We start from the raw sequence: 26,258 nt of genomic DNA on the forward strand, positions 1-26,258 counted from the left end.
AAGCGGCCTTTGCCGAAGGGCCCGACTCTCGGCAAAGGTGAACCGTCGGCAAAATTTTCTTTTGCTAAGGGCTGGGCTCTCGACAGACTGAGGCCGTTGACAAAGGTGGACGACCTGATGGTTGCCACCTGCCGTTAGTCTTTGCCGTGTCCCGCCATTTGGTGCTCGACAAAGATTTATTTTATTTTATATTTTTTTAAAAAATGCTTTGCCGAGTGTCCCATGACCTGACACTGGGTAAAGGTTTCTTTGCCGAGGGTCAATTTTGGCCTCAACAAATTTTTTTTTGTTTTTTGGCCTCATTTTTTCAGGGGCCTAGCTACAATAATTACATTCTAATTTCAAAATTTGGGACAGTTTTGAGTTTTCTTACTATATTTTCTTAATTTTTTTCGTTTCATTGAATTTTTCCACATATTTGTATGATAATCACCAGAGAAGACTAGTAACGATGGGATGGTGCTCCAAACGGATATCCGTGGTTCTTCTTTAATTAGTCTAACTTAATAAACAAAATAAGAAATAGGGAAAGAAATTATTTATTTAGTTTATTAAGTTAGACTAGAGAAAAACCGTGGGTATACATTTGGGGTACCATCCCCATCCATAAAGACTAGCCAGAACTTAGAGAAATCTAGTAAACAAACTTAGAGAAATCTAACGACTAGTTCTGACATATGTCAGTAACTGCTGGGAGAACTCTAGTGGTACTTCCGAAGATCTCTTGTGAGTATGCTGAAGAGTAAATTGCATTCACCATACAACAACTAATTAAGTGGGTGCATGTTAGTCCAATATCTTCTAATTTGTCCAATTTAATACGACAACTATCTAGGTGGGTGCTTATTGGTCCAACATCTTCTAATCTGTTTAATTTGAAGTAAAAATTTAGTTCATCGATGTGTGTATATTCCAAGCAGTGTCTTTGTACACTCTAAATTCTTATCATCGAAAGCTACACACCCTAGCACGCTCATCTCGTCCATCACTCAACTTGAATTATTTACTATATTATGATAACATTTCTCAGACTTTGGCCAAATAAAGGGTTACATTCAATTTCTATTTTAAATTTTAGTATAGGAAAAGGCATACCATTAACACAAAGTGGTAAGCTTATAAGGAATCAAATGCTCACTACTTATCCTTCTAAAACTTTCGCTAAATTTTGTGGGTCCTAAATCCGCTAAATTGAGTTTTAAGTTTTTACAAGTCAATTAACCTCTCCCTCTCTAGGTCTTTCCTATTACATCATCTTATTGTTTTGTGTCTACTACATCCTTTAAACGGTGGCAACCACTTTTTATTTTCTTTTTTTCTTAGCTTGGTAAACCTATATAAGAACTTGCTTAGTTCGGTTATAGGTAGAACCAACCCAAAAAAAACCAAAACCAAATTTTATTGATTCTCGTTTTTGAAAAAACCTCTCGATCCCTGATTCTTATGAGATGGACAACCCATGTATCAGTTCAAGCCAGCTATGAATGACAATAGTTTGGGATTAAAACAATATTATGGTATAAAAAGAAAAATGATCGGTTTGAAATTTTTCATTTTTATGAAATCAATGACACCTTTTATATTTGGCCAGATTCATAAATGATATTGTATAGTAAACGATTCAAGCTGATTGATGGATGAGATGAGCATGCTAGGGTCTATAACTTGCAATGACAGTGATTCAGAGTGTACATAGATGCGTCATTACAATACTTGGACCGTATATGCACGAATAAGCAAGTTCTTGTATCAAATTAAACTTATGAGAAGATTGTGTATCAATATGCACCCACCTATATTGTTGTTGTATTAGATTGGACAAATTACAAGATGTTGGACTAACATGCACCCACTTAGATACTTGTTGTATGGTGAGTGTAATTTACTCTATGCAGAAAGCCTGCAAAGAGGGTAATACCTAGTTTCTTGAGTAGGCTTATAATAAATAGGTAGTGCGCATGGATATGTAAGCACTCTTGTTGGCACTCCTAGTGACTTGCCCACCCTTAGAGCTCAAGAAACCTCTCCACTCACATTTTCTTAGTTGAGATTGTATTTAGGTGAGATTAGTGTTGATCTAGTCCATTTGATTTGAGAGTTAGCATCTTGGTTATGGATTTGTTATTACTCTGTAGTTGTCGCCATCTAGATGACTTGGATCAGCTGTGATGAAGCACCCATTGTGAGGTGAGTTCAATTGTTAGGGGCTCTTGTGCTCATTCCCCCATAGGAGAAGCCAAGAGCAACAATATAGTAGATACGGGCTGTTGGATAGTACCTCTCCATCGAGCTAGCTCATACACGTGTGCTTACGTTGGAGACAATCTTGAGGAATCACTGATATAGTAGAGGAGCGCTGAGATCGTTGGACTCAGCTCAGCGAGAACGCATAGGTGGCAGGTAAGCCATCAAAGCATGCGGATATATGTCTTGTGTTTATCCTCTTGTGTTGTTCGTTCTATCTACACTTAAGCTTTAGATTTGTGTTGTTACATTTCTTAGAGCAAGTAGTTCTTGTGCTAGGGTGCTTGTACGTTTAGCATGTCTTACATTTCTAGTGACAACCTTAGTTGCTTTACTATATTGATGATCACTAGGTTATGTAGTTGTTCACCCTAGGCTCGCAAGACTACCTAAAGGTAGTGCTTGTTAGTGCCTCCTTGTTATCTAACTCAGTTTGCTTATCTAGTGTTGTATATATATTTACAAGACTTTTTAATTAGGTTATTCACCCGCATCTAGTAATCTAGAGATAATTTTATGGGGGCGGGATGGGGGGTGAGGGTGGGTAGGGGTTCTTCTTTAGGAACATTGTTTTGTCCTAGTCCAACATTAAACCACGATGTGCCATCTTTGTCACCACTGCAAAATGGGCCATAAGGTAGAGCTCAAACCACACCATTCGAGGGTGGAACATGTCACAACCTTTTAGTAGCCTAAAGCATGACACAACATGAAAAAATTTGGACTATATTGGCACAACATGAACATGAGAACGTGCAGTGTCTAGAATCTCAATATATTGTGCAGCACGGCACAACCCATATTTTGGGTTGTTTTTGGGCCAAGACAACACAGAAATGGTAAAGCACGAACGCAATGTAATTTTCTATACCTCTTACCCAATTGTAGAATGAATTATGTATGAAACTTGATAAAAAAAATTTAAGAAAATATATACAAACAAAATATATTTTTTCTATATGACTAGCGAATGAATAAAACAAGCAAAGATATTTTAAGGGTCATGCTGCATAGGCCAACATGGCATGTAGGCAAGGCCTGCCGACCTTCTATGGGTCATGCCTGTGCCGACCCAAAGACTTGTTATTCCAGATCGACACTATGTGACATGCCTCACATACCTAGGGATCATGGTTCAAAGTGGCACACAAGAGGAACGGACAGAACGGCATGGCCGAAGTCCCAACCTCTACCATTACTATGCTAGAACTGGTCTTCACTAGCGTCGGTTCAAAACCCTTTATCATTACAGGCTTCTTCAACCAGTAGTGGGACCGGCAGAGATAAGGTTTTCTCAAAAACCAAAATCAGCAAGTAAAAATTGCAAAATATTTTTATTTACGTGGCCTGTTCTAATGAACTACCCACATGGTCATAAGTCACAAGTCACGTGATTTTTGGCACAAAAAACGTGCGCTTTTTGGCCACCCACGCTTAAACCCACAACCTCAATCTTAATGCATTCGTCCTTTAACCACTTTACACATAAAACACTAGTGTCCATTTGGAATATTCGTCCTCTCAATTTTATGTTTGTTTAGTTTTGAAATGAGTATTTGGGACCCTAAATAAACTCAAATGAAAAGATTTTTTACTATAAAATTTTATAACTTTGGTTTTCATCATGTCTCCATCCAAGGTCATCTAAAGAATTTGAATTTCAAATATAAGAAATTTAAATGTAATTTTGAATGAATAGATGATTTAAAATGGAAAAGTTTTTAATTATAAATTTTTATAACTTTTCGAGATATACAACTTTTGTTTTGGTCATTTCTCTATCCGAGATCATCTAAAAAATTCACATTTCATATGTGATGGCCAAAATTCAAATGTAATTTTCCTTGAATCGATTTGATTTCAAATGAAAAGTTGTCGAGTACATAGTTGCACAACTTTTCTAGATATACAACTTTTGCTTTGGTCGTTTCTCCACCATAGGTCATGTAAAAAAATCAAAATTTAAATGTGAGAAATGCAAACATAATTTTATTGGATAGATGATTTCAAATGAAAAAGTTGTCAACTATAAAGTTGCATAACTTTTTAAGATATACATCTTTTGTTTTGGTCATTTCTTCTTCCGAAACGTAATTCTCCATTCCTACTAATACACTACACACTCGTTCCTTTGGTATTAGCTCTATAAAATCTTGTGATGCATATTTTGGCATCAAAATGACTTCAGATAAAATAGTTGTGAACTAAAAAAAATGTTCGAGTAATATAATTTTGGTATAAAGTTCACTTTTATCAAACATCATATGAAAAATTATGAAGTTTTTCGTGTAGCCTATCACTATCGGATCATGTCCTAAACTGATAGTGATTCCATCAAGCCAATAACCTCCAATGATGACCCCAATATCACTATTAGATAGCCTATTACTGTCGGCTGAAGCCACGAACCACCAGTGAAGGGTTATCACTGTCAGTTGAAAGCAATCGGCAGTGAAGGTCGATTCGACTGCAAAATCAGACAAAAGCCATGATGTTTACATTGAAAAGATGATTAAATATACCATTCTAATTTAAACTGGAAACTCGTGAATTTATATTTTAATTTAGTGATAAAGAAGTGTACATTATCCTTTTTTATCAACAATAGCCACTATGGTGAATAAGGATTATAAAAAGTTCGGAAAGATGTTTAAATTTGCAATCAGTAAGATGCACGATACTAGCCTCAAGATTACTTATAATTTTTTTTCTCGTTTTTCAAAATAGACATATATCTTTTTTTCTTCAGAAAACCACACCTGATGCCACCGTATTCGAACAATCCCTGCTTAGCTTGTAAGCATTATTATTATTATTACAAGATATATGCCCATGTATTGCATCGGGGCCATGATTATTTTTTGACAGAACCTCGGTAAGGCTTTGTTTGGATGTTGTCGGATTCACCTCAATCCACATGTGTTGGAGTCGATTGGGGTGGAATTTAGTTTAAGTTCTACTCCAATCCACACCAATACATGTGGATTGATGCAAATCCGACTACATCCAAACAAGGCCTAAGGATTTCGTATTGCATGTAGACCCATGGATCTGGTATTCATACAGAAATCGGTAGGAAGCAGATGTGTTAGCTCGAAGTGGAGGTTGATTCGTTTGAACACGGATGTGTGAGTAGGGTGAGACTGGTATCAGCGGAACGACAATGACCTTATTTTCTTTTTACTCTCATCATTTTAAATTATAAGTCATTTTGAATTTATTTTAATCCTGTATATGTAGATATATTATTATATGTAGATATATAAAAAAAGTCGAAGCGTGCAGAGAGGGAATACGTCTCAAACCCCGTTGACCAATAAGTCTCCATTGCCGATCTGTCCTCGACTCCTCGCTATTGTTATCATCAACAACATCGCTCCGCTAATTCAGTACATGCGTCGTCATCCGGTCTACTGTTTCTTTGAAATATATCTTCTAATTACATGATGTTGTTGACGTTGTTTAAATTATCTAGTATTCTTTTAGAGTATTACATACTAGTACGTTCTTTTTTATTTATTTAATTAAGTTGAAATTATACCTAAATTTCCAACACTTCTGTTTAAAGAATGAGCGAGTCAATGCTGAATGCTGCACCGTATTGTTAACACTAGTACAAAAGTGCTCAAAGCCAGCGGTGGAACATAATTTTTACGGGCGGTTTTAATTAAAAAACGCCTGTGGAAAAAATGAGACTTACCCGATTATAAAACCGCCTGTGAAAATCAATTTTTACAGGCGGATTTCTTAAGAAACCGCCTGTAGAAATCATGTATTTCTACAGGCTGATTTCTTAAGAAACCGCCTATAGAAATATGATTTCTACATGAGGTTTCTTAAGAAATCTGCCTGTAGAAATAATTTAAACTTGATTTTTTTTGAGCTTTTCAAATGACCTCGTTTGAAAAAACCGTCAAAATAAAAGTTGTAGATCTTGAAAAGTTATGAAACTTTGTAGTTGATAATTTTTTCATTTGAAATCATCTTGTCATCGAAAACTACGTTTGAATTTCTCAAATTTGAAATTCAAATTTTGTAAATGACCTCGGATGAAGGAACTACCAATATAAAAGTTGTAGGTCTTAAAAAGTTGTAAAACTTTGTAGTTGACGACTTTTCCATTTGAATCCCTTTAGGGCCTCAAATAATTAATTTATGCTTGGTTTATGATAGTATGTGGGGAACTAAACTCTATTACAAACATAAGTGAGATAGGTGGAGTGGCAAAGGAGAGTACGCGCGAGGGTGAGGTCTCAGGTTCGAATCCCACCGACCGCGTAGCACACGATTTTACGCGAAAATATGCGCGACTTCCCTGGATTAAAATCTTTTTTTTTTCTTATTTTTAAAAACCGATTTCATATTTTTTACCAAAAAATTTCTACAGGCAGATGACATAACTGAACCGCCTGTAGAAATGCTTTTCCACAGGCGGTTCTCAGTTACCCGTCTGTGGAAAAATTTATTTCCACAGGCCACCAAACACAGGCGGTTCGCCAAACCGCCTGTAAAAAGCGGTTTAGAACCGCCTGTATAGTACCTCTGTGTACTAGTGTAATAAACGTTTCAACTATGTCAAAGTAACAGTAAACTAATGCGCCATTTTTTTAAAAAAAAAAACCAATGCGCAAGCGGGGAAGTTCACTGTGTGGAACTGACTCAACTGAGGAAATTGGATTATCAAAAAAAAACTGAGGAAATTGGCGTCACATATATCTGCCAGAGTACAAGAGATGTGTACGGTTCGTGCAGCATAAAGGTTCGTACGGCTAGGACAATTTTTTGCTAAGTCGTAGGTCGTATATATTTATGGTTGGCAGTCTCCAGGATCGACAAGGCAACACCTTAGTTTAAGCCTTGTTCAGTTCGCAAAAACTGGTGAAAAACGGCATTGTAGCACTTTCGTTTTTATTTGACAAACATTGTCCAATTATAGAGTAACTAGACTCAAAAGATTCATCTCGCGGTTTACAGATGAACTGTGCAAATAGTTTTTGTTTTCATGTATATTTAATGCTCCATGCATGTGCCGCAAGATTCGATGTGACGGGAAATCTTGAAAAATTTTGCGAACTAAACAAGGCCTTAATCGTAGCGTATGATGCCCTGCTAACTGATGCAGATGCACCTGGTCTCTGTATAAATATGGTCGGTTGCATTTGAGTCATCGCCACACATGACAACACCTTATTATATGTGGGACATTAACAAATTTGATATACATATAGTTATCACTTATCAGGGACATTATTTTAATATCACACCTACGTACAAATTTTGGAATTACACGTAGAAAAAGCATTGATATATCTTTATAGATATATGCATGCATAGATACAGGAAAAAATAATTAATTCACAAGGAAAAAACATGCATAAACTCAAGCAACTCGTAACAAACACAATCAAACAAGGGCCTGATGTGATCAAATAATGGTAAAACTAAACACTGTTTCACCAGGAATAAACTGGTTCAAATGGATCGATTCTCTTGAGGATCAGTGGTCAAGCAGTTCAAGTTGTACTATGCCTTTGATAGTTTGATATGATAGTTCATCGATCATACCGTTGCTGATTGGAACCCCACATGCTCCATCACATGGTTTCTGTCATTGGGCATGTGGCAACATGTGTTCCCGTGCATTCATTAGATAAACACTCGAGATACGTGATCAATTAGCTATTGTCCTAATAAACTATATTAACCGGTGATTACATAAACAGCAGATATATAGAGTAGAAAGTTGCTTGGGCTTCCTTACAAGAGTTGACAATAGCATATAGAAAACTGCATGGTGTGATGGCGATAGCTTATCATCTTAATCTTCGGCTCCATTCCGTACGGCTGATATCATGTCATCATCGCCTAGCTTAATTATAAATATGTAATAACCAGATTGATCAGTGTGTATCCTGCAAGGTATATACAGTGATACACACTACGTACGTCATATATGATTTAGATCTTTTACATCCTGAATTCCAGATCTTCAATATAATCTTCGCCCCATTACCACCACTTATCCATGACACGCACGATGAACCAAGTTTGTAGTACACTTCTTCTTCTTCTTCTTATTATTATTATTATTATTATTATTATTATTATTATTATTATTATTATTATTATTATTATTATTATTATTATTATTATTATTATTATTATTATTATTATTATTATTATTATTATTATTATTATTATTATTATTATTATTATTATTATTATTATTATTATTATTATTATTATTATTATTATTATTATTATTATTATTATTATTATTATTATTATTATTACTATTACTATTATTGTTGTTGTTGTTATTATTACTATTGTTGTTGTTGTTGTTATTATTATTATTATTATTATTATTGTTATTGTTGTTGTTATTGTTGTTGTTATTGTTGTTATTATTGTTGTTATTATTGTTGTTATTATTGTTATTATTATTGTTGTTATTGTTATTATTATTATTGTTATTATTATTATTGTTATTATTATTATTGTTATTATTGTTATTGTTATTATTGTTATTGTTATTATTGTTGTTATTATTATTATTGTTTTTTACATGTAGGTCAACAAAATTGACGCTGTCTAAATATGTTGGATTAATTGGGTTTGGCTCATGGTTAGTCTAGCAATTAATCAAAGGAATTCCAAAGCCCACAATAAGTGCTGAGTTGGAGTGAGATTAGTACCACATGGTACATTCACCAAAAAGGTGATTAACTTAAATAGGGAGCTAGTTAGTGCTCCTGTACAATGTGAGAGGATGAGTTGGGGCACCATGCACGCGCACTACACGTGCCCAACCTTGGCCAGACATGAAGATGTTGGGCCACCTTTTGGAGCTCAACAAAACGGAAGCAAAAGGGTAAATGGGTAAAACCGTGTGCGCCTGACCCAATAACAGGGTAGATGCGAAATGACTATGATGCCCCTGTTTATCCCCCTTGAGCTGAGGTTGTTTAAATGCGGCACGTGCTCCCCTTCTTCTTCTACTAGAAGCTAGAGCTTCATCCTCTTCCTCACTCCACTATTCTTGTGCTTGAGCTGCTCTCTATGATCTTTGGCTTGAGCTCCTTTCGCGCACAAGGGGCTTAGGCGAGCAGGCCTCCGAAACTTTGCTAGCATTCCCACATGGGTAGGTAGGCGATCAAGTTTTTTGGGAGCACATCTACGCAACTGCTCCTATTCGATACAGTGGCTACATTCTTCCCTAAGCGAACAACTACATCGATGAGCAGGTGAAAGTGCATCTAGCACTTTATGGGTTTTGGTGAATTGAATGACAACATGATTAAAGATCTAATAAGTTTGCTAAGTGTTGAACAGGATATTGAGTCTATTGCATATACTTGTGGATTGTGTATTAATAAGTATATTCAAGGCTCAACAAGTAGGCAGACTTGATGATATGCCACATAGTGTTAAAATGAAGGCCAAATTATGTATTGTTGTATTGGAGGATTATGGAAACAATGTAGCTCAAGCAAAAGACAACAATGCAAATGGAATATATGAAATGGCTTCTATGTTGTGGGATATCATAGCATCATGAGAAAACAAGCATATTTAGCAAATGACAAAAGAGACATGAGTTGATGTTCTTGGATTGGTCTCTATAATGGCTTGCTTTTCATGAACAAGAAGAGCTTGATAGTGAACTAGGTTTGATCAAGCTAGAAGTATGAAGATAAAGATTGAAGTGAGTATTGAGTGTCAAGCCAATATATGAAATGGCTTCGTCAATCTTCATTGTGCATTTGTTACTCTTGGAGGTGAAGCCTTCTAGACGGCTAGGCGTCGCCCAGCGAGCTCCCGTGCTTGTGGTGAGCAGCGGGAATAGTTTGTAAGCCTCTATTACAGCTAGTGAAATCATCCCTCCTTCAAGAGGTAACACTCTTGTTTGGAGAATGAGGGAAGGGCAAGCCTTGGTGGCGAGCTGGTCCTTGTGTGCACACCTCAACAACGTGGACTTATGCTAGCCTTAGTGGCGACACCGAACCACAGGATAAAAATCGTGTGGTGATTTACATTCTTGCATTACTATTGTTGTTGAGGTGATTATAGGGATTGTGGCCAATCTACTTGGTGGTACTTGTTCTACTGCGTATATCTGTTATTCAGTGACTAACATACTTGTAGAAAGCTAAGAAATTTATCTGATCTAACTTTCCTTGGTTGAATTTTGAATTGTACTAAGTTCCTCCTCTGTAGGGCGTCAGTGCCGCCTTCTAAGGCCGGCAGTGCCACCCTTTAATCTGATAGAGTTTTGAGTTGAAACTTTGCAGATTTGTCAATAGATATATCTAGTACATCTTCACCAAGTTTGGGCTATGTTGGACTCATGGTTGTAGGAAGGCAGTGCCGCCCTCAGAGGGAGACAGTGTCGCCCTAAGTTTTAATTTCTGTTTGAGCAGAATTTTTGCAGGCCTATTCACCCCCCTCTAGGCCTCCTAGGCGACATCAAGGTCCTTTTAGCAGGCCTCTAAAGCTCCATCCGCTAGTGTACCTACATGGGTAGGTAAGTTTTTGGGGAGCACATCTATGTGACTGCTCCTGTTCGATATGGTGGCTACGTTCTTCCCTGAGCGAATGACTGTGTCGATGACCGACCTCTCACAGGACTCCGCCATATACCTCTGCCTACGTCGACTATAGACCGGCTACTTTAAGCAAGGCCAACATGACCTAGACCTAGAGTGATGATGGTGTTGCTAACAGTGTTTCCCTTGCCTTCGGCTCGGGATCCACTCAAGGGTACAAACTAAACTCATCTCTAGTGCATATGGCAATGTTTACTATGATATTGTGTTTAGGGTCCTCTTCAACTTGGTTTGGCAATGGATCTGCATCTGTGATATTTAATTTGATCATGTTAGTATGTGTCATGTCGCATTTATGGAGTAAAGAATGTCGTAAAATGACTAAATCTTCAACAATCCAAAAAGTTGATAGGCCTTTTTTGGCTGCTAGATTTGCTGCGTCACTTAAACCACACACTCTGCAAGATGGTGGTGCCAACTACAAGACATGGCGTGCGCGCTACATGTTGTGGTTTACTACTATACATTGTGAGCATGTGATTAAGGGAAAGCGCATTGAACCTCCTCTTTCTACTAAGGAAGAGAGCATGTTTAGTCAAACAGATAACTTGTTCAAGGGACCTCTTATCAGTATAATAGTAGAGAGCATGCTGCAGGTGTACATGGACCTGCCTATGGGCAAGGATATGTGGGATGCACATGAGGCCAATTTCAGGATTGCTGATGCTAGCAGTGAGCTATACATCATGGAGTAGTTCTAGGTGTACATGGACCTGCCTATAGGCAAAGATATGTGGGATGCACATGAGGCCAAGTTTAAGATTGCTGATGCTAGTAGTGAGCTGTACGTCATGGAGCAATCCTATGACTACAAAATGGTCGATGACTAATCTATAGTATGACTACAAGAACAATGGTTGTGTGCTACCTAACAAGTTTGTGGATGGAGGTATCATCACTAAGCTGCCCCAACTTGATCGAGTTTTGCCACTTCTCTAAAGCGCAGGAGGTAAGAGTTCAGTGTGACTGTAACACCCAAAATCTGGATTTTAATTATTAGGAATTAATTTGATTTATTTAAGTATTTTTGTGAGCATTTTGAAATCTAGCAAATAAATAATTTTATGGAAATTAAAATTCATCATAAGTTTAGAAACGTGGTTTTGCATTCATGCTGGAGCATAGTTATTTTTGTGCTGATTGTTCTGTTTATATTTTATTTACTCTTTGCTCAAAAGTTCATTTGGAAAAGGCTTTGGAAAAGAATTAAAAAGAAAAAAAGAGAGAACATACCTGCTCTCGGCCAAGGCCAGTGGCCGAGGCCCAGCCGCCTCGCGCGGCCCATCTTTCCTCCGTGGCCCAACTCGCGCGCTTCTCTCTCTCTATGGCTGACGTGCGGATCTCACTTGGCGGCGCCCGACTCCCTCCTCTCGCCGTAAGCGAGTAGGACTCGGCCGTGAACGCCGTCACCGAATCGAGTCCCTGGAAACCGGGATGCCCTGCCAAATCGTTTAACCAGCGACCTATAAAGCTCCTAAGCTCCGTAGCGAACTCCTTTTGCATCTAAGTCGCGAAATCAAGCCCTAGCAGCCGCCTCGCTGAAGCTTTGGATCTCGCCGAGTTAGAAACTGAGCCGCCACCCCGCACGCTCTCTCTGCTCCTTCCCAGGCTGAGCCGAACCCCGTGGTGAGCTCGCCTTCTCCTCCTCCACGCGCCCATGGTCTCGCTTTTCCTTTTGGTGCACAGGACGGTGAAATCAGCGGACGCCGGCGAGGAGCTCGTCCTCCGGCCATGGCGCCGCCGCGCCGGGACTCAGGCAGCCGGCCGGCCACCGCCTGCGCCCCCTTCTAGTTTTTGGACCGTCGGATTTGAGATCAAGGGCCGAGAATCAAAGATACCCCTTCGGCTACGAATTTTGATTAAGAATCCTACGAAGATATTACAAATTAACCCGCAGTCCCTAGACGCCATGAGTAAAATATGTTTTCCAACTGCGAAAGCGTATTCTAGCCGGTTGAGTTCAAAATACGTTTTCTGTTATTTAATAACAGTTTTGCTACCAGATTTAAATTGCTTATAACATGCTCATTTTAACTCCGTTTTTGTCCATTCAAATTTCGTTAGATCCGTATTTCTGAGCTGTACATGTTAGAAGTATTTATTCTATGTTTTAAAACTTTTTATTTTCGCAGTAGCATTTAATTAATTACTTATCTATAGAAAATCTTAGAAAATTCATAACTTCTACGTCTTAATTTCGATTTTCGTGAACTTTACGTTTGTTTGATCGTAGCACTGCGTAGAATATTTTTATAAATTTTTATCTTTGATTTCTCACTGCTGGTGTAATGTTCTAATTATAGTTTGTTTGCTTTATGTATGATTGTCTACTTTGGATTGCGTGTTGTTGATTGATGTTTGGGAATAGATGGTGAGCCGTATGTTGGTGAGCAAGACCAAGCCTTTGAAGACCAGCAGGCTCAGGAGAGCTTTGATCAAGTCAAGTATAACTTGGGATCATCCTTGTTACTTATACACTTATAAATACACATATATATCATATGCATGATTCCACCTTGTCGACCTTAGCAAAATCATAAATGATTGTTACCTGGATTCCTTGCTACCTACTTGATATGTATTTGGTGTAGTTGTGCTAGTGCTTAATATAATCCATGATCTTGTAAGATAATTAATAGCTATGCAATGAACATAAAAGGATGACAAATAACTATATGAGATCTTGTCTGTACGTGATCATCCGGGATAACAGTGCAACTATGAGGGCTATAATGGCTCTAGCTTTAGCTCAGTATGAAGACCTTTTCTATTTTGTTAGAGGTTACCCGAAAGGGCGCTAGAGGGGCTTAACCGTTTTGGGTATAGTGCGAGCCTCTGTCCTTATGTGTATAGGCTGCGCGTCATTGTGCCATTTGAAAGGGGGGCATCTATATCTGCGCGCCCGGGAAACCTTGTGGCCCTAACATGTTAGACGAACTTTTGAAAGACTTCATAGTGATCCCTGGCGACCTCCCTAGGAAGGGGGTTAAGAGACTAGCTACCTCGGACGAAAGGGTAAATCATGACTCATGGGTAAAAATGTACAACTTATGCAGAGTGTTAAAAACTAGTATACTAGCTGAGCTCACGGTCAGGAGCGGCCTTGGAGACATCTACATTAAGATGATGAGCTTATTATGTTATTATGTTCATTTGATTATTGTTTATGCTATGAGTTAATTATGCGTACAACTGATCATGAGATTATTGGATTATTTATGTTACCTTGGCACTTGCTATTTAATTATGAACATGCTATCCACTATTAAAAGCTAAATGCAGTCAAACCAGTGTCAGCTAATTGAGCCTCATGAACCCCTGGTTATACTTGTTAAGTACGATATGTGCTCACTCTTGCAATTTCCCAACACCCCAGGTTATGCTAATGATGATGATTGGAATGAGGACTATCGCTATGAGTATTAGGTTTGAAGTCAAGCAGTCAATAGTGTCCCTGTGTGGAGCTTCCGTCAAGAGCGTTGTTTACTTCTTGATATTATTATTGTATAAGACTATGTGATTTATTATCGTTCCGCTATATAATAAACAATGTAATAGTACATTTGAGATTTGTCTACTTATATGTGCGACTGTTTCTGGAGCACATATAAGTCCTTTATGCATCCTATTTTGTTCTTAAAATATGGGTGTGACAGTGACTAACCTCATTGCTACTCTTGGTGTTGGGGAGAATGTGAGGGAAAAGGACATAGGCAAGGAAGTGTATGATGAGAGAGGTTCTAGCACCAACTTGGTGTAGAAGAACTCTCATGCTTCTCACAAGAAAAATAAAAACAAAGACCTTCCCGACACTGTTGAGGCGTGAAAGCATGCAAACAATGAGTATGACGATGAGAGTCAGTGGAGGGACAAGGAGAAGACTAACACCCCTCGGTCCCCGCACCAGTATGACAAGTAGTCAAGTTCGCCACCTAATTAATGGTAGAAGGCACCAGAGGAATGTTCAAGACATGACTCCACCAAGACAGGCCTACTCACCTCCATGGATTGGTGCATTCACCTTTGGAAGCCAAATTTGATTGGCGGAAAAGCCCTTGAGATTCTAGGTGCCCTACCACAACATGAAATACGACAAGAACTCGAACATGAAGAATTGGCTTGAGGACTATCGACTATCTATTAAGTCGGTCGGTGCCTCAGATCCGTACTTCATGGTCCAGTACCTCCTGATATTCTTGGCCGACTCGGACACCTTGAAGAGGGCACTATCAAAGAATGCCAACTTGACACTTTGAAGGTGCATATACTAATCCCGGTTCTACGTGGGAACACGCTGGTTGCCGGCGTGAGAAGGGTGAACCCTGTGAGACTACATGAGGCACTTCACTCAAAGGAAAAATGAGCTCTATCATGTCCCTAAAAATAGTGTCACCCATGCTTTCATAAGCTAGGTTAGTAACGAGGACCTCATGCAGGAGATCAAGAAAAAGGGCATCACTAGTGCAGAAATGATGTTCAAGATTGCTAACAAACATGCCGATGGTCAAGATGATGTCAATGCCAACATGGGCAAATACAAGCAAAGAACCAATGAACAAGCTGGTGGGGGGCTCTTCCCCCAAGAGGAAGGACCGCAGTGCAAAGGCAAGTTCGTTGGCATGGCGGAAAACGCAAGTAGAAGCAGGACAATAAGAGCAAGTTTGGTGAAATCATGAACAACACCTACTAGATCCATGGCTTCAATGTAACCCATCTTTGCTAAATAGGTGGTTCTTAGAAGAGCAGCTAAAGTGCGAGGGCAAGAAGGGCTAGCCGAACAACAGAAGCTAGCCAATGGTGGTTCTCAGCAGCAATCAAAACAAGATCAAAAGATAAGAACTAAGGCCAAGAAGCCAGAGGTGTGAAGAATAAAATACACAACAAGAGTAGATGGAGAACTTCCTCGACACTTGGTACTAGGCTTTTCTATGGGATGGGCAGCTAGCGGATCCTATAGCCATGGCAGTTAACAAGTTGTGAATCACTGGACCACCTTATACATGGGATGGATGGTCCAATACTTGGACTAATCAACTAGTCCAGCCATCATAGAGTGAGGGAGACCTTCGAGGCTGATTATATAGCTCTAAAACCTTTGGTCCTTAAATACAAAGTAAATTTCCCGAGGATTCTAAACAAGCTCAAATATCAGGAAATTGGAAATGAAGCCGATAAAATTGGACAAGTATGTAGCTCGTGTGGAAGAAGAGTTTATGACATGCCACATACAGGGTTTGTCAAATCATGCACTTGTACTAAGGTATTAACATCGCTCTTTTACCTACTAGTAACTCAAAGGATGATAGTCATTGTTGCCCAGCTGCAATGCAATAGTCGTTCGCCTGGTGGAGTCCAGATTGGAGCCACTGGAACAAAAAAGGACTTGATGGTCCAACTCTTCAAATGAAGTGTAAGCAAAATATCTTATGGCCACACCTATCGAATAGACCCACTAGGTCAAGTTTGAAAAATGCATGAACTTTCAACTAAGTAGATAAAAATAGACATAACAAATCGATCACACGTTAAACATGAGGTAAAGTATCATAAAGTGATATCTTTATTGGTAACTTTTGTTACATTCAAGAGGTGTACAAACACAGACCTACCAAAGACTACTCAATAACAAAGACCTATCGAGTTAGAACATAGACCATACTTGATCAATGACCTAGCCCTATGCCTAGGACAATTGCCCTGTCTATGTGTAAGCAAAATTCAACTAGTGCATTAGCGAAAACTAGATTGGGATCCTGCAAAGCTAGGACGAGGTGGCACCTCGCAAAAATTTCACTTGCATCTCTCATAGTCAAAAGCCATGTGACTTTCACTTGCATCCCTCGCAATTTTTTTTTAATGAAGACAATTTTATTAATTAGCAGCATGAGACTGCTAGGAGGGTGAAATGAGCACCCAGTACAGAGTTAAGAGCTGTCCTAAGAGGACAGTTGTTTACATGCTGAGAATTGGTACAATTAAATTCAGCACTATGTCTGCTACATTGTCGTGCTTGGTTTGCCAGGAGATGAGCTGTAGTATTGTTGCTTCTGCAGATTTTGTAGACTTTTCTCCCCCTTGAGAGACAAGAGTTGATGAAGGACTGGGTGTGAGGTTTTATCTCCCATCTCGGTGGATTTTGGTAGTTCTGACCATTGAAGAAGATAGCCAGCTGTTCATTATCTGTTAGTACACTTGGATGTTGTATGCCAAGCTTTTTGAGGATTTGGGCAGCCAGATCCAAAGCCGCAGCTTCAGCCATAATGACAGAGCCACAGTTCATCATCTTCGCATTAATGTAGATAGTTGAGGGAGTCCCTGCATATGCATTGACAATCAAGATTCCCAGCCCAGCATGTCTAACAGGATTTTCGTCGTTGTCAGGAGTGATTGAAGCATCTGTGTAGCATCGTGTTCCTGAAAGAGAAGCAGGTAATGTGATTCTAAAATGATTTGGGTCTAGATCTTCTAATGTTCGCCTTTCTCTCCTTTCTTGGAGTTCATTTCCTTGTTTGTCTGCATTAAGTTCAGATATAGATGTAGTTATCTCCACTGCTGTTGAATGATGTACCTGCAAAACAGACCATTTTTTGTTGTTGAAGCAAGCATCATTTCTCGCTTTCCAAATAAACCAAAGTGTTATTATTTTTGGTAACTCTTCTTCTCCTGTATTCATGGTGATGATGGCTGATAGAGTTTCCTGCACTCCGTCTTGTTCCTGCGGAAGGTTAGAAGTAATTATGGGTGGCGTGGCTGAGAACCAGACCACCCTAGCAAAATCATAGTGAAAAAACATGTGAGCATCATTTTCAGGCATATTGTAAAGGGAGCATTCGTTCTGGATTTTGGGAGATAGACTCCCAGCTCTTTGTCCTGTTGCTAGAGCTCTTCTAATCAGTCTCCAGCAGAAGGTTTTGATGCAAGGAGAAATTGTCTTGTGCTTCCAGATTCTTTTCATTATCTGCAGAACCTATGGTGAAATGCTTCTGGCTCCTTGGGCTTCATTATCCTGGTCATCATCATCATTATTTAGAAGGTGAAAGGCTTCTTTAGCTGTGCAATTACCTTTTCTGGCAGGTTTCCAACGTAGAACGTCGCTTTCCTCAGAGGGAACAGTTGGAAGATAGTAATTTCTCTAGTAGCCTGTTCATCAGAAATCGATAGAAGCAGATCTGCATTCCAAGTTTGGCTATGAGGGTTCCAACGATTAAAGATTTTGTTAGGAAGATTATCAACCGTGACAGGTAAATTAATGTGATCGTGAATTTTATTCCAAATAGAGCGCCAAGGACTGGACCAAATGCTAGAGCAACCATTATGAATTTGAACGGTGCAGTTCTCATGCAAGTAGTGTCTAATTTTCATGATAGAGGACCAAAAAATGGATTTAACTGAGTCATTAGTAACAGTCCAGAAAGAGCAATTAGGAAAGTATTTAGCTTTGAGAACTTTAGTTAAAAAGGAATTGTTGTCAGTGGCAATATTCCAAGCCACATAGACGAGGAGACTTTCATTGATTTTGTAAATGTCTCTAATACCAAGACCACCCTTATCTTTGGCCTTGACAATGAAATTCCATTCAATTCTATCAAATGCCTTAGCTAAGTCCAATTTAAGTAGGAAAGCTTTTTGTTTCCAAGATTTAAGGCAAAAAGAATGAACAATCTCTTGGACAATAATAATGTTAGTAGCAATATTCCTACCTTGAATGAAAGCATTCTGAGAAGGATGAATAATATTGGGTAAGTGATGTTTGATTCTGTCTGCAAGGGATTTAGCAATGATTTTATAGATAATGTTACATAGACTAATAGGTCTATAATCCTTGGTTGAAACTGGATTGTTATTCTTAGGGATTAGAGCAATGTGAGTATTATTAATGTCAGGAGGCATATAACCAGTGTTGTAAAAATTCTTGATAAGGTCTAAAACATCTTTACCTGTCCAGGCCCAAGTAGCTTTGTAGAAAGCAGCGTTTAGGCCATCCGGTCCGGGAGCAGCATTATTTCTCATGTTCTTCACTATGTCATGTATTTCCTGCATTTCAGTTAGTAAAGGGGTCATTAGTGATTACCTGGGCAGCAGTATTCTCCATGGAGCCTTCATCTAGTTGTGAATTGACAATTTGGCTGCTGAATAATTCTCTGAAGTAATCCATAGCAGTTTGAGCAAGCTGCTGTTGAGTGGTAGCATAGCTTCCATCGGGCCTTTGGAGGTGAGTAATGATATTTCTTCTGGCTCTTTTGATGATGGAGTGGTGGAAAAAAGAAGTGTTACGATCACCAGCAGTGGGCCAATTTTTCTTATATCTTTGACGGTGGTAGGCATCATTTTTGGCTAGTATTTCGTGGTGCTGGTGAATAAGCTCTTTTTGAATAGAGTGGTTTTGCTGATCAGGAGGTCTGGATTGATGGAAAAGTAATTGGTTTTCAATAGCAGAAAGTTGGTCAGAAAGCTTGGGTTTATTTTTCCTCCAGATCTTGAGGTCAGAGGCAAGATAGTGAGTTTTCTGGTGGAAAGGTCTGCTAGCAAATTTAAGCCAGCTATTTTTGGCAACTTGGGTGAAATCATCTTCAAGCAGCCACCAGTTTTCAAAGCGAAATGGTCTTCTAACATTAGCTCTATTGGAATCCAGCACCAACAGGATAGGAGCACGATCACTCTTCATCATAGGTAAATGGTAAACCATTGTCTTTGGGAAAGTCGCACACCAACCTGCATTTCCAAGACATCTATCCAACCTTTCATAAGTCGGGTTAGTGCTAAATCTTTTGTTAGTCCAAGTATAAGCTGGTCCATTAAAGCCCAAATCAAACAGCCCACAGTTCTTGACAAGACAACAAAATAAATTCCGCAATACGATTTAAATTAGCAAGTGTAGGACCTTTCTTTTTATAGGCATTCATAATATTATTCAAATCATCCATGCAAAGGATTGGGAGGTACGAATGAGCTACAACAAAAGACCGCACTTCAGACCAGATAGCAGCAGTACGTTTGTGGTGAGGATCATCATACATACACACCATACCAAAAGTTTTCCTAGACTGCCTAAGATTACAAATTGCTAAGAAGAGATTTCTGCTGGTGGCTAAGACATCCACTTCAACTTCGTTCTTGACAAGAAGCCACATGCCGCCTGATTGACCTTGAGCCGGAACAATATGAACATCATCAACATTGAAGCAATTTTTAATGGCCGATTCCAAAATATTGGAGTTTCTAGTTTCAGAAACAAAGATTACCTACGCATTGGTAGAAGAGATGAGTTTGGCGAGATGACTCATTTTAGAACTGCCTAGGCTCCCGCCTGAACCACGACAGTTCCAGGAAAGGAAGGAAGTCATCGCGCCTGTGGCGCCTTAACGGCTGGCGCCAGAGCCGATTCACATTTACCGTTGGTTGATTGAGGAGCATCAGTATGATGTTGAAGATTAGATGCTTGGGTAGTGGAGCTCGGAGTCTCCACACAAAGGTTGTAGTAGAGTCCTTCTCCACCAGTGCTAGGAACATTACACTCAGCCATGCCCCGGATTGGATTATGTGCAGAAACACTTTGGCTAGTGTGGTTACAATCCACGAAGCTAGAGCGAGGAGGGTCTTCCTCGGTGGGAAGGTGAGTGGGTTTTCATTCAGCGAAGGGAGATTGAGAGTGGGAAAGTTGAACCCATATTGTTCCCGGTAGCGAGGCTAAGAGAGTTAGCAAGAATTGTTGTACCAGATTGTTCTTGAAGCTGCTGAATTGTGGCTGTACCGTCAGCTGGATGAGACCATGCAGGATCTCGAAACCATGAACTCCGCCACTCCACGATGGCCCTGCATCCCAACGTCAACGCCGATTCCGAGGTCGGGGATTGGGTTCTCTGAAAACTCTATCAGAGGGGCACCATCGTTGTATGAGTCGATGGGGGTGGCCTGGTCTGCGCAGTTGGCTGAGGAGGCGTTGGAGACATCCCTCGCAATTGAAAGACACGCAGGGAAGCACAGGGTAGGTGCACCACCCTCGCTGCTCCAAAGGAAGGTGGATTGTAGGTTTGTAAACCAATCAGAATCATGTAACCTTACCCCCACGCATTATATAAGGAGAGGTAGAGAGCCCCCAGTCGAGATGGTGCACCATTCTAGGTTATACTGCATAGACAATTAGTCATCAGCAGTCCCTTGTAACTCAAGCATACCAGAATAAGATATACTCCAAACTAGACATAGGATACCACGTACCTAAATTTATGTTTTATGTCTTACCCATCTGATTCCCTGTGTGTAATACACAACTCCGACATCCGCTATGTTGCATCATCGTTGCAGTGCCGCACCCATGTCGCCACACTAGGATGCAGAATGCTAGGATGTCATGCCGTGCACTACACTTACCATACTACGCTACAGCAACAGTCCTATCAGGCGAGGAAGTTTGCAAGAGTGGAGAACTAAGTGCGACAAGATGACAAAAAGGAACATGATCTCCTACGTGACTGGGGAGAGGAAGCATGAGCTCCTGCGTGACAGGGAAGGAGTGCGGTGGTGATGTTGAATGAGACTACCGTGTGGTGGTCAGTACCACGATGAGGTGGAGTGTGACGACCCGGTCGTGCCAACCCAGTTATCATAAGCATCTAAGCATAATCTGAATCTAAAAAAAAAATAAAAAAAAAACTGCTTATCACTTTCTGCACTTTCTAGGTTTTGCGATGTTCGCCCGAACAGTCCAACAGAACATGTGGCATGCAAGCAATGCGGTGTCACACATGTTAAAAAAAAAGGTGTCACACACACGACACACCCACCCAACCCCACTCGTCAGCACGTCCCACACACCCACCAGCCTCTCCCTCTCCCTCACTTTCCCTTCATTCCAAACTTCAGACATGATATACTTGTACAAAATAAAAATCATGGTAGTAACCTTATATCTTTTTATCTAATGCAATATATCTCGAGAGATGCAACCAAATAACATCTCTTCTTAGCCACTAAGCCAGACTAAGTAGATACAGGAAATCAAACATGACAGTGCTATATACACCTAGCCTGTTCCACATACACCTGGCTCCCAGATAAGAGCTAGGCTCCACTCGTACGTGAACCAATCAGCCCCTAAGTTGGTCATTTCCTCCGCTCTCGCTCATCACATTTCCTGACATACTAAAATCTGGTGCATCAGCATCAGAGGAACCTGACAACTCTTCTCTATTGTCATCCTTGACAAACTTGCTGTCAACCCTCGATGCATTGTCATCCTCGGTGATATTTGACAGATTGTTTGAATTTATTGGGGAATCATCTTCAACAATGTCATCATGGACATCCACTTCAATCCCATGAATTTCTGCAGAGACAACTTTGGTATCTTCAATTACTTGATCAATGTCTTCATGAACCTGCGGCAGTTCATCTGCTGTCTCATTATGAGCTAATTGCTCTTTGCAATCAACAGATGGAAGTCTTTCGAGTTCATCACAATCTTCGTGGGATGACCCTGGTGATTCATGTTTGTCCTGTTGTTCAGTACTTGAGAATTGCAAATCGGAGGGCTCCTCAAGTTCCTTGTCTACACAAGTTATGTCTTCCATAGCACCAGCTGTAATATCCACACTACTAGAACCGTGACTAATATTTTCCTGTGGGGTCTGTTCATTATACCTAGTTGTAAGAGAGATTTCTCCAGAATCGACACCATCATTTGCACTTGCAGGAAGAGATTGGAAAGCGTCCCAGTCGTCATCCCAGTCATCATCAACTTCATTTTCATTCTTCCTGTGAGTTGCAACACAATCAGAACCTTCAGCCGTGGACCCAGGGTTTATACTGCTATTATCCTGGACATTCTGTTCTGAGTGTGCACTCACAGCTGCTGGCACCATTATCTGGCCTTGACTAACTGAAGCTCGGACCATGTCCTACATATATGCAAGATTATTGACTATCTCAGGGCATCAAGGAAGTAGAATCATGAATATAGGAGCTCAGCAACAATGTTCTAAGTATGGATGGCACTAACTCTTAAGATCATCATGAATGTCAAGCTTAATACAAAACAATATCCATTGATACATGCACATACTAGCAATACATACAGATTCCATTCAAAAAGAAAATCCACACACAGTAAGGAACAATACCTGCAGCTGTACTCTCCTCTCAGGTGGTGCAGAAAGCATTATATCTTTGATCTGTATAGCCACAGACGGAATCTGAATAAAATGAGAGAACAGCTTTCTGGAAATGGTGTTCACTTCAGCAAGCTCCTGAAAAAGAATATTATACAAAATGATCAACAAAATAAAGCTGAACAATAGATTTTCTATCACATTATTAGATAAAAAAAGCAAATCAAATTTACCTGTGAAACAGTATCACTGGACAGATTGAAAATCATCAGTAAGGCCTCCAGCAGAAGAGTTGTAGCATCTTGTTGGTATCTCTTTGATTGTGCAAGTGTGTGGAAGAGGAAAAGAAGTTTCAAACATTCATCAATGACACTGACAGATTCTTTGTTTGAACATTCCTGGAGTAAGAACTTCGTTAGATAATACCATCCGATTTTGCAGAAATTTTGACAATCTCATAATATATTCTATATAGTACCTTCAGCGTAGTCTGCATCACCAAAAACAAGTCTCCCAGCAATTCCATAAGCAACATCACAAAAGAATCTATCTTTGTTTCCGAACCTTCAGTTAGCTCCTTCTGTGCATAGCTTCTCAGTACATGCAGACCCAGCATGTGCATCTGCTTAGTGAAAACAATTTCATAACTAACCAAGAATAGCAAAGAGTGACATCTGGGTACCAATAATAGGTGAAGCAGTTATCTACCTGTATGTTGGTACTACGAAGTGAACCCTGAATAACCTGTACGCACAGCCTGAAGCTGCCCCAAAGGAGCACATCATTGTTACTTACATTTTCACTTTGATAAACGATCTCAGGAACAAGTTTTGCAAGAGCAGTGGCTTCTCCCAAGCAAAAAAGTAGTATCTTTGTCAACAGCTTGTAGGAATCAGAAATCTTGTTTTCAAGCAATGAGATCTTTTTATCGCACTCTATATAGAAGTATCCCACTAGGCCAACCATAGCACCGAAGACAACTTTAGGACTCATGCACTCACCATCCGATTCAGCTCTTTCTACAAAGAAAAAGGGGGGGCACCAATTCTTTAAGCATCATCATTCTTCATGAAAGGTTATTGTTTCATGTTCATAAGAGCTATTTTTTATCAACCAATTTTCTAGGTAGTACTTTTTTATAGGTCCCTTTTGAGCCTTCAACTTTAAACGTTTGCTAGACATTAGGAGTTCTAGGTAATGGTAGGGCAGCAACTTATGGATGGACCCAATTGTATGCAGTCAAGAGGCCATCCAAAAATAACATTCCCTTTACTGAATGTTTTGTTCCAATCAAACCTTGAGTACAAAACTTTAAAGGAACACTAAAAATGGTGGAGCCTTATAAATTATTGCAGGACATCTCATTGCTCATCTATATGTGTTAGAAGTGGAGAATGGACACCATGCCGAAATCAACTGTGGGTTAACTTATAGGTAAATTGTGATTAATTCAATTTCATAGCCTTTTACTGCTATTTTTATTAATTTTTTATAAGTAAAGCACAGACAACTTGTTCTAACTGGATCATATTCCAAATGCTTAGAGAGTAGTTGCAGCTTTCTAAGTGACCTTTTGCCAGATTGTTTGGCTTTTGGGGGCTGGGGTGGCAACACAGATATGCTCATTTTCACACTATTTAAGAAAAAAAAACATGTATGTTTCATACTAAGGGAGGGACTGAATGGACTACAACTAGTTGCTAGCAAAACTAGATAGGTTCATTCTTTTACAAGGGTAGAAAACAGCATATTTAGAAGGACAATGGCAAAAGTTTTTCATAAATATTAGTGGGTCAAGACAGGTGAATATGTTCCAACAATAACAAGGAAATTGAGAAGACACAGAAGGTACCTCTAAAACATTTCCTCATGAAAGGCAAGATATTTTGGAGGAAGGATATAATATTTGACAAGCATAAATTAGTTGGCACTTGTTGAAATGATTGGTGTGAAGTGGATACCACTAACATCATCAGCTTCCACAAATACTGCTACATGAGACCAGCTATTAGATTCCAGGAATGAAAGTATATAGTTCAAGCTAATTTGCACTAGACATAATCAAAGGAAGTATAACCTATCACTACCTCTCCTTTGATTCGACAAGCCATTGTCTCACTTGCAATAGACAACTCAGAAATCAAAGTGTTACTTGAATGATTCTGAGAACTCCCACCCCTACTGCAGTGATCACAAATACAGAACTCAATGACAATATTGCATTTAAGGAACAAAAGGTTCTAACTAGAAGATCAGCAATTGGTTCTGAAACTAGCTACATTGCCTCAAGGAAATCTGAAATGAAGCACATGCAGAAAGAAAGTTTGAAACAAAGTACAGTGCAGCAAGATTACCATTGAAGTATCACACCAAGATACCGAGACAATAACTCTAATGCAGAGGAGACAAAGGCTTCAACCTCAAAAAAGTTGTCAGGGCAGAATCTGATAATCTTCATGGTGAAACAAAAGTTAGGCAGTAGTCTCATTAGAAATAAGCAATATGCAATGGATAAAACTTTTGTACTGTATTATCCTTGAATATTGCTAACATGGATGCAAAAGGAATGAAACCAGGGACACTATTAGCCCTTCAAGAAAAAGAAGAGAGAAGCAATACTCGCAACTATACAAGTATGCATTAGTTAATCTCATTCCAATAACAGAAGATTGAAGGGAGTAAGTGATCTATTTTCCCTAAGCTATAAAACAGGAGTAATCAATCCACCTGGGATACATTCCCACTGTGCGCGTCTTCTTTCTTCCATTGTGTCATTTTATCCCACTCACTGCCTGCAATGCATGCTACACATGCAGCTGCAGGCACACCATCGGCGTCAACTAGAGGGAAGTGAAGTGCTGGAACAGTAGCTAAGTGTGTCGTGTTCTTTGATAGTTGGTATATGGGTGAGTGTGGGGACCCCACTTGTAAGGGTCGACTCTTGCTTATAAGCAGAGGCACTTTTGTAATTAAAAAAAAGAAACAGGAACCTTTCCCCATTCCTCCTATCATCCAAGATCCTGTTGTCGTGCTCATGTCGCCGTTCCTCACAGGCAAGGGGTATTAAAGCTGATGTTAGAGACGAACTATCCTTAGCGGATGGGTGGCATTGGCTAGTGACGGTGCTAGGCAGCAGGTTGTGCGGCAGCTGCTCAAACGGGTGGGCGACTTCCACTCGAGTACCCCGCCAGCTGACGCCGGTGCTTCCCTGAGTTTCTCTGCAGGCAACATCACTAGCTCCCTCAGATCCCCTTTGGCTAGGCAGCTGACTGCCTGTCTAATCAGCTACATGCCACAA

General features: G+C 39.7%; 1 protein-coding gene across 5 annotated transcripts in view; it reads right to left on the reverse strand.

Annotated features, from left to right (window-relative positions):
• Nucleotides 21,738–26,258, reverse strand: part of LOC8058820 (HEAT repeat-containing protein 5B) — a 73,842-nt gene continuing 69,321 nt past the window's right edge. For 2 of the 5 annotated variants that reach the window (XM_021448990.1, XM_021448994.1), the window contains 8 exons: nucleotides 25,315–25,412; nucleotides 25,048–25,141; nucleotides 24,813–24,951; nucleotides 23,669–23,979; nucleotides 23,439–23,582; nucleotides 23,194–23,358; nucleotides 22,973–23,098; nucleotides 21,738–22,750 (listed from right to left, as the gene is read on the reverse strand). In XM_021448990.1, the coding sequence (XP_021304665.1) occupies nucleotides 21,941–22,750; nucleotides 22,973–23,098; nucleotides 23,194–23,358; nucleotides 23,439–23,582; nucleotides 23,669–23,979; nucleotides 24,813–24,951; nucleotides 25,048–25,141; nucleotides 25,315–25,412 (1,887 nt within the window). In that variant the 3' untranslated portion in view covers nucleotides 21,738–21,940. The remainder of the gene's footprint in view (nucleotides 22,751–22,972; nucleotides 23,099–23,193; nucleotides 23,359–23,438; nucleotides 23,583–23,668; nucleotides 23,980–24,812; nucleotides 24,952–25,047; nucleotides 25,142–25,314; nucleotides 25,413–26,258) is intronic. The other 3 variants (XM_021448993.1, XM_021448992.1, XM_021448991.1) reach the window with 3 other exon arrangements.

Source organism: Sorghum bicolor, chromosome 10 (genome assembly GCF_000003195.3).
Source record: "Sorghum bicolor cultivar BTx623 chromosome 10, Sorghum_bicolor_NCBIv3, whole genome shotgun sequence".
Lineage (NCBI taxonomy): Eukaryota > Viridiplantae > Streptophyta > Magnoliopsida > Poales > Poaceae > Sorghum > Sorghum bicolor.